This window comes from Natator depressus, chromosome 1, assembly GCF_965152275.1.
Source record: "Natator depressus isolate rNatDep1 chromosome 1, rNatDep2.hap1, whole genome shotgun sequence".
Lineage (NCBI taxonomy): Eukaryota > Metazoa > Chordata > Testudines > Cheloniidae > Natator > Natator depressus.
The window spans coordinates 227,233,254-227,242,862 of NC_134234.1; the positions used below are offsets into that span (position 1 = coordinate 227,233,254).

At 40.1% G+C, this 9,609-nt stretch overlaps 1 protein-coding gene across 3 annotated transcripts in view; it reads left to right on the plus strand.

Moving 5' to 3' along the window:
• The window catches only part of TTLL1 (TTL family tubulin polyglutamylase complex subunit L1), a 39,469-nt gene extending 33,366 nt beyond the window's left edge, over positions 1–6,103 (plus strand). For all 3 annotated transcript variants that reach the window (XM_074936832.1, XM_074936848.1, XM_074936840.1), the window contains exon 10: positions 812–6,103. In XM_074936832.1, the coding sequence (XP_074792933.1) occupies positions 812–941 (130 nt within the window). In that variant the 3' untranslated portion in view covers positions 942–6,103. The remainder of the gene's footprint in view (positions 1–811) is intronic.
• Positions 6,104–9,609: the final 3,506 nt, after the last annotated feature.

Below are 9,609 nucleotides of genomic sequence, written 5' to 3' on the forward strand. Positions count from 1 at the left end.
TCCTGTTTGACTGAAAAATATTGTTGCTGTATCTTTTTATTTTGATTATTGACATTTATATATTTAGAGTCAAATTCTGCCTTTGGATGCCTCCAGCAACTGTTAAATCAATGAATAGTGGGATTATCTCAGACCATACTGAGTTTGTACATTTAAAGAGATACTTGTCACTGTGGCAAGCTTCACAAAATACATATCAAAAATACATTAAATTGATGGGTACTTCTGATGTTGATAGATTGTGTTCAGATTGAATCTTATATCTTGACTATCTAATCAGCCCACGCTTTTTGCTTAATTTTATTAACTTTGTGTCACAATCCAGTTTTTCTGATGTTGCAGTTGTTTCTGTGTTTGATACACTGGATTGTGACATGACTGAATAAGCAGCAAGCTAATGTTTCTATTTATGCACAAGTCTATTAGTCGCAGGGATGAGAAAAAAATGCAGAAGTACATGCCTCAAATAGTTTCACAAGCTCTACAATTATTTGTGTCTGCTGTAATAGAAACTCTGAGGATGATGTGTCTGTTTTTCATAAGTAGTTACTGAAGTATAATAGGGCTCATTTTATTATAGTGTCATAGGGTTCAATCCTGTGAACGCTTACCCACATGAATAATTTATGTGAGGAGTTGCATCTTAAAACGAACTATTCATGTGGGGTGAGTGTTTATAGAATAGGATCCATACTTTAAAAATGTGAATGCTAAATATTAAACAAAAAAGATATAAGGAAAGGTCATTCTTATGATCTCTGCTGTCCAGTGATTAGGAGAGTGAGAGACTGAAAAAATAATTATATTGTAGGTATGATGAAGAGATGGCACAAAGTGATGGAGCTGAGCGTGATTTGAGAAGCCGTTCTGGGCAATCCACTGGACTAAAAGGAAATCGAGCAAGAGATTCAGGAAAGCCTGTGCTCACCACGTGGAAGTAGTGACAAAATCAAATTAATATCAAATCAGTAATATCTTACTGAAATTCAGTGCTATACTCTTGGCAGAAAATTTTGAACTGAACACTCGGGCTTTGGACAGCTTTCTCTCCTTTGGACAGCTTCCTTCTCTATTGTGTATGGGAGTTAATAACTCTGAAACGGGACAAAACACATCAAAGAAATATTTGTATCAATATGAGACAGGTTTGTATGAAACAGGCTTTGTAACGTGAGGTATCTAATCAGCTATTCTAATAGTAAACTCACTAGTTTACTGCAAGAGTATTATGCTGCATGTGGCTATAGCAAGTCAATTGTAATGTAAAGAATTAACATATTTTAAACTTTTAAAAGCATAACTACTCAGACTTGAGAAACGTGGATATTTTTTCAACAAATGGCTGTTTTCACTTATAACTCTCTTAAAGAACCTTCTTAAGAAATCTGATGTTAACTCAAAGTATTCATTTTTAAACGAACCACTGGTTTGGTGTTCAAGATTTTGTTTTCCAGACTGTATATTGTAAGTAATCTATCTCTACACTTGTAATTATACAGTTTTAACTCCTTTGTAATGAACTAAGTGTGTAAAAAATTTGTGATCAGGATTGAGTATAGGTTCTGTAGGAAACCTAGAAAAAAAAAAAATTTTGGACCTCAGGGTGTCATTCCTCTGTGTTCCAGGATTAATCTTGAAAATAGAATCTAGAAAGGTCAGAGGTGATGAGTATTATTGTTGTATAGTTTACATTGGCATGATGACAATTAAATTCCTTGATACAAGTGCAGTCTCTTCTGGCAACATTTACAATACAAGCCTTGCTGAGCTGTGATTGTCAATGCACAGTTAATGATTTTTAGCTAATGTTGAGATTTAAAAATAAATAAATCCCAAAATGCTGAGATTGTCAGATGCATTGAAGCTATAACTCCTCAGGAATTAAAATTACATGGAAGGGGAGAATCTCTCATATAGCAAGTTGCTGTGTTATCACATTTGACATTTATTTTTACTTCTAAGGTGATTTTGGACATACCTGAATAAACTTCTTCCTGCTTTTCCTCTTGAACATACTGTAATAAATGTCAACCCCGCTGCTCAGTGATGCCTGTAAATCTTTGCTTGCATCTATACAGCTCTTTATATATGTGTGTGTGTAGATAGGTATGTCTGTATTTTATATATTTTATGTTCTGTAACAAAATTCCATTGCATCTAATAAGCCATCTCCTATGACTCTAATGTCAGAAGGTACAATAGCTACAAATAGCATAAAGCGACATAAGTTAAAAAGGCAATGATTGCAGTCTTTTAACTTGTAGAATATTATATATATAAACTAGTCAATTGTATGATTGGTGGCTACCTCTGATGTCACAATTTTAGCACTCATCAAGAAGATACTCAGAGCTGCTTTAACATACAGCCCAAATTTTGCGGGAGAAAGAAATCTCCAAAAGTACTTGATATATCATAATAAATCTCTGCTGAGCACCTGGATCTCCCTAAAGGATTAATAGCTATATAGAATGAATGAGGGACATTTTATATGCAATTCTAATAATTGTTAATCTTGTAGGTTCTGTTTACATATAGAAAGTCAAATGCAAACCTTGGCATGTCTTTCCACCAAATCCCTGGTCCTTAAAGTTATGGAAATTCACCCCCTTCGTTAGGAGCACTGTAATAGGTCATCAGAAGATTGTGTCTTGAACTGAGATTAAGGAGTACTTTTTACATGATAAAGAAATTAAATCCACATAATTTCCAGCTCCCTCATGTATTGTTGTGTACCTCATTCTGGGTTTTGTTTGTACACTTGAGCCTTGGCAGGGTGAGACCTATGTCTGGAATAGATTTCTGGTATTGAATGCCATATTAGTGATGACTTGTTTAAGGGCAGATGTTTCCTCCTCCACCGCCTAGGCACTTGTTGCTAGGAAATGTGCAATGGTGTAGGCATTTGGAAATATTACACTGCTGCAAACAGGAGTATTTTACAGCATGGCTGATTTCTTAATCTCTTACAGCTCCATTTTTTTTTCTAATTTCAGAACATCCAAACTGTGATTCTTGGCTCTTTCTCCCCTTTCTACATCCCATCCATGCACAGTGCATCTATCTGGTAGCATTTGGCTACATTCATTCTCATAGTTCCATTACAGTAGCCTCGCTAATACTATCACTGTTATGTATTATGTGTACTACCTCATTACCCTTTTTCTGTATGAAGACTTTGTGGGGTGAAGATGGTGTATGGAGAAATCGGACTGTTTGCAGTCAAGATCAAACTCTTTGCCTTTATGTATAATGAAGTTTTATTACACTAGAGTCATTGGGACATTATTAAGCCTGCTTCTAAGATGGAGCTAATGTGGACGAGCAGGAATAGGCCTGGGATATGTTGTATTAATGGCAGTGGAATAAATGGGTCTAGAGTCAAAGATGATAGTATGATCCTGGCACTGTACACCATTAAAGAGTTAAACATCATTTGGGGTTTGGAGTACAGGAACATTGACCATTTCATGGCAAGCACGTTAGACAATTAATACAAATGTTTGGAAAATTATTGGATACACAAGAGAAAAAAGAATAAAAACCCAAACAAAGCATATTGAAATTGAGTGGTTATGCAAAACACTTAACCTATTAAAGGCCCCTTTTTAGACAGAGAATAACTATTAGTTTCTTATTCTGTCAAGCAATCCTTTTTAGTGGGAAAGAAATGGTTAGTCTTGTTGAGTTTCAAGTGGACTGCTCTGCGTGGTCATACTTTTCCTGTTTTTTTACAAGACAGTCTAAAGGGGAGAAGATAGGATAGCAAAACAGTAGGGGAAATACAGTATGGCTTTCGTTGATCTCAGTCACAGATAGATGCTTTGAGCTGTCAGATAAACCACCTCAGCTATTTCTCTGAACCCTGGCTCACTTCCCTGGTCTGGGATCCCATCTCAGTGGTCTAGTCAAGTACCTCTCCTTTACTGGTCCTTCTCAGGCTGGGCAGAGCTGGATGAGCTGTCTCATCCCACCATACTGGTGCTGTGCAATGCAGTTGGTCTCAGGATCAGGTGAAAAACCGAGGTGGGGGGACATGAGTAACATAGAGGGAGATGGAAAGGAACATGAGGGAAGGGAAGACAGCAGGATCTTGCATGCATCAGACTGGGGTCCTTCATGGTCCATTAGTGATAACAGGGTGTCATCACTTGTGTGCAGGTCTGGGTGTCCTGATGACTGAGGGTCCCCAATGAAGGGCACAGTCTCTGGAGTGGGACAGAGACCTGCCTGCCTTTTCCCAGGAGTTCACTGCCATTTTAATTCTCAAAGTCCACCCAAAAGGGCATGATGGGTGGAATAGCCCATACCCTTGTTACTTTGTCATCCAATTTGTCCTAATTGGCAACACATTAATTTCTGAATCCGTTCTCCCTTTGTTTGCCAGTTATGATCCTTACGCCGTCCTTGGGTGGTATCAATAGATGGCTCCTTTTTTGACTAATCCAGTCTTATTTTTCTAACTCTTGCTGACATAGAGAAACAATTTAATGTAACAGGCTAAGTTGGATTTTCATTTCCGGACAATTTAGAGCGGTGGTTTTCAACCTTTTTTCATTTGGAGACTTATAAAAAATGTCAAATGGAGATGTGGACCTCTGGAAATCTTAGACATAGTGGGGTCCACAGACCACAGGTTGAAAACCACTCCTTTAGAGGACCAGGCCACTGCACAACAGATAGCAAGGCCAAGTGCTACTTTTACAAGCGGAGAGACTTGCTGCAGAACACACCCATGATGCCGCTGCTCAGTTCTGGTATCCCACTGACATTCTAAAGAATAAGTTCTTTGAGGAAGGGACAGGATATTGCTGCACATTTGTACATGGGGCCCTGACTTGGTTAAGGCAGCTCAGCATTACTGCAATATAGGTGATAGATGATAATATTCTGTATATGCAAGTGGCTCCTACCTGATGCTGTTCCTGCTGGCATCTCTGGTGTTCCATAGTTACTTCCTTAACACTTTTATGTGTAAGGAATGTGCCTTGTTGCCTTGGCTTTGCCTATTCCTTATTTCTAGGACACTTTTTGTCTTTTAGAGATGATCATCTCCCTCAATATTTTTAAATCTATCTGTAACATACTAACTTTATCCCAATGTACATCTCTCCTAGAGATTTAACTTCCATTAATTCACATTCAGCATTAACCAAGCTAGGACATAGTTGTTTCTAAGACCTCCATCATCCTGTGACAATTAAGGCAACTAGAAGGCACTTGCTGTCATTTTTTAGGCTACTGCCTTTGAAATTCACATCCCTGTGACAGACAGTGCAGTGCAAATCATTTCTATTTGGTTTATCTCTTGTCTGTTTTTTTAAAAAATTGTTTTATACCTGATACAGTGATGACAAATCAACAGTGGTTCATTTCTGCTATTCACATTGAGTGTTTTTATGTAATTGTTTTGTTTTAAAAAGGGGAGAGGTGGAAGGTGTTCAGGGGGTCCACCTGTTACAGAGGTAGGCATTCTTTAAATAAAAAAAAAAAAAAAATCTCTCCCAATCATGTTGTCTTCCTCTGCTGACTTTGGGTGAAGTTGCAGCCCTGTTGAAGTCATAGGAGTTTTGCCATTTAATTCACAAGAGCCAGGATTTTGCCTATGGTGTATACTAAGTTTATATTTATGTGTTTGGGTCACACATAATATTCTCTCACACAGAGCACAGCAAAGTTATAGAACATCTGTATATTGTTTATATTCTGGACGTTTTAGTAGTGTAGCTGTCATTTTGGGACTGAGGCTAGTTCTCATCTGTGTTCACTTTTCTGTTGGGAAAGTATATTCTTAATTTGTTTTTTAACACTGTGGTGAAGTATCTTTGAAAAATCGTATTTTACAAGCCATAACCTTCTCAAAATGTTTCTGAATGTAATGTGATCACAGGTTTTTGTGTATAATTTATAGTGATGATAGGAAATTCTGACTTTAATTTTAAACACCCAAACGTCAGCAAATTCAAAGTCATGGCCATGACTCAAGCCTCTTGTACACAGCAAAGTATTTTATAGTATTGTATAAGCTGTTAATTTTATGTCTTTGTAACGGTCTCCTGCAGACCCATAAACATGTGTATAACAAGTCCCTTCCAAATAAGATGACCATATAAATAGTCAAATTAACTGAGTCCAGTGTGGCTAAATTCACTCCTTTTCCCAAATTCAGAGTTTGTGTGTGGATATAAGTGAACAACCAGAGATTTGGTCCTTTCCTTTTAGAGGAAAAATTAAATTGTTTAGACTGCCATCAGAATGACTGTCTTCCTGATCCCTCTTTGTTGTTAAAACAATGGGTCACAGGGTGGATGTATTGGGCTACTTTCCTTTCTCCTCAAGTCCTTTTTCAAGCAGGCTTTGGCAGAGGTAAAAATTATTATTCTTAGTTCTAATATATAAAAACTTAACCAACAGGGGTATACGAAATGAGAATAGAAAAATTGTATAAAATATGTGATTAACCACTCTCTTTGTGCTCAGCACTATAGAGAAAACAAACAGGAAGACATTCTCTGCCTTGAAGAACTTACAGATAAGTAAGACAAGATTCAGAGAGCAAATCACAGGCAGGAACCTCAACTGTTAAACTGTGTGTGTGTGTGTGTGTGTGTGGTCCTAATGAAAAATAGTGCTTCTTTAGAAGGAACTTAAACAAAGTAAAGATATAGGCTACAACTATACGAGAGAGTTTAAAGCAGTAGAGCTGCGGTAAACTCTAAATGTAACTGATCTAAGCCAATGGGAGTGAACTCTCGTCAGCTTAGCTACTCTAGCCCCGCGAGCGGTGGTAGGTATGTTAGCAGAAGATGCTCTGCCGCTGACGTAGCGCTGTCCATGCTGGCGCTTAGGTTGGTGTAACTTACATTACTCAAGGTCAGAGCCCTCCCCTCCATAGATTTGGGGGGCCCCCGCACTTCAGGGGGGGCAGGGCAGCCCGGGGGGCTAGCATGGGCCTGGTGCCGGCAGCAGGGGTTGGGCCTGTGCCCCATACTCACCAGCCCGGGCGTTTATTTCCTTTTCTTGCCCACAGCCCCGCAGGCTCGGGCTCAGTCTCTGGCAGCAGCAGTGAGCGACCTGGCCCCAGCCCGCTCTGCTGACTCCTGGCGTTGCCTGCCGCCACAGGGTCCTAGCACCCTCCAACCACTAGTGCCAGGGCAGGCTGACCCCACCCTTCTGCCTCAGATAGACCCGTCCATTTTCCGACGGGACCCTCCACCAGCACAGGGGGCCCCCTAGGACATATGAGTGCCAGCCAGTAGTCTCCATCATCCCTTGCCCATCGTCCAGCACTGATGTCCCCCTAGTGCCCCACACCTCCCCCTTGCACTGCCCTTTCTCCCCCCTCCCAGCACTGGGTGGGGTCCTCCAATGCCACCTCAAGGCCAGGGCCAGCCCTTATCACCCCCTTGCCTCAGGGTCCTCCTTGCCTTTCAACTCTCCAGCCTTCAGGTCCCCCTCCCCACAGTACCACCCACCAGGGACTGGGATCCTCCAACCATCTGCTTTTCCGCCTCCCCTCCCCCTCCCAGCCCCCAGAGAAAACAGATCTCCGAGACCCTCCTCCATGCTGGAGGGTCCTGGGGTCCCCCAGCACCAGGGCACATATAGGCCCTCCGAGAGCCACCCAGTTCCCGAGACATGGGCTCTCAGTGTTGCGAATGTGTAATTACATTTTCAAAAAATCCACTGAGGGTAACGAGACCATATGCACCTGGGAAGTGAGTTTGCTGCAAGGAAGTCCAGGAAGGTGGATTTCAGAATGTAAGCAGCGTGACACTGATCGTGATCGGTGAGTTTTTTTTAAATTATATGAACTTCATTATAATTATAAAAAAGAACTACAATATAATATAATTATACAGCTGGGCGCTATCAATATTTAACCTGCCGCCAGCCGCTGCCCTTGAAGTTCACTCTAACCAGATTTCCCCCGTATAACAAATATTAAGTAGGGCCCCATACAGGCTAATTTGCCCCAGGCCACGCACTCCTCTAGGGACGCCCCTGCTCATGGGGGTGGTTTTTTCACGGTCCCGAGCAACATAAGTTATACCGCAGCAAGTGCTAGTGTAGACATAGTCCTAGTACACAGAGCGTGACAGCGTGTTGTTTCATGTATGAGGACAACATGGCCTCAGGCACAGATCCTCAAGGGTATTTAAGTGTCTAACTCTCATTGCTTAAATACCTTTTGCAGATCTGGACCAAAACAGGAGTGGGAGAAGGAAACAAAGGGGGCATATACATAAGTTTATTTTAAATTGTTTATTCCTAAGGAACACAACCCTGTACTGCTCATTAACTAAATCTAAAATTAAGACAAAACTGACAACAGCCACTGTCAGGTCATCCAGAAAGTTTTTTCTAGCTGGACTGGGAAAAGCCTAAGGCTTACCATGCTCTCATTTGAGAGTAAGAGATGATTATGTGGCAATCAGGGAGCCCCTTAGTCCAGGACAGCTAACCTTTGCACTCAGCCAAGCAATCCTAAAATGTGGTCTGTTGTGCAAAGAAGTTTGGCAAGACTTGGCAGCTGCTCCAGGGGAGCAAATACATTGGAAAGACAGTCTGCAAAAATTCTGACTTCAGCTAGTATAACAACTTGACAGGCAGAGCTAAAATAGGTAAACTCCCTGTCCCTAAAATACTACTCTTCACATGCTCAAGTGATTATTGGACTGACAGACAGCAATGTATGAATAATTAAACAGACAAGCACAACACAGGCAGGATAATTGTTATAACCACATCTATAAAGGGGATATTTATTGCCAGAATTGGATATGTAGGTGAAATTTGCTTACTAGACACAACGCTAATGTTTCTTTCTATTAATTCTTTAGTATGGAGATGATAAAACTTTCACAAAGAATAGCTTTCTGCTGCTGCTTTAGGAGCTTTATTAGAATAAGGGAAATAGTATTGTCCCTAAATCTACTTTTTCCATCTGCTTCACAGTAGAACTTCTGCCTAGAATGTCCCCTAGTCCTTCCTGCCTGGCTTCCTGCTATAGAGTTAAAAAAACAATGCACATATTTACACAGAAGACAGACGGTGCTAAACTATAACACTGGAACACACTAGATCAGGCTCATCTATCTGGAGAATAATGCTCTGTAATTATAAACAGTTCTTCTTAAGCAATCACCATTCAGTTTACACAAGTGGGTGTATAACCAGAAGATAATTTACATTGTGGGTCTGATTTTTAAAATAGCCTCTTTTAAGCCTCCACAGTTGTGGGAACAATTTCATGCCATCTGGTAGTTTGATATTTAAATATTAACTGTTATAGTACTGACATAATAACTACTCAAGATAGTTAAGTCTCAGGCAAACTGCAAAGAGCTACAAAAGGATCTCTGAAAACTGGGTGACTGGGCAACAAAATGGCAGGTGAAATTCAGTGTTGATAAATGCAAAGTAATGCACATTGGAAAACATAATCCCTACTATATATATAAAATGATGGGGTCTAAATTAGCTGTTACTACTCAAGAAAGAGATCTTGGAGTCATTATGGATAGTTCTCTGAAAACATCCACTCAATGTGCAGCGGCAGTCAAAAAAGCAAACAGAATGTTAACAATTATTAAGAAAGGGATAGAT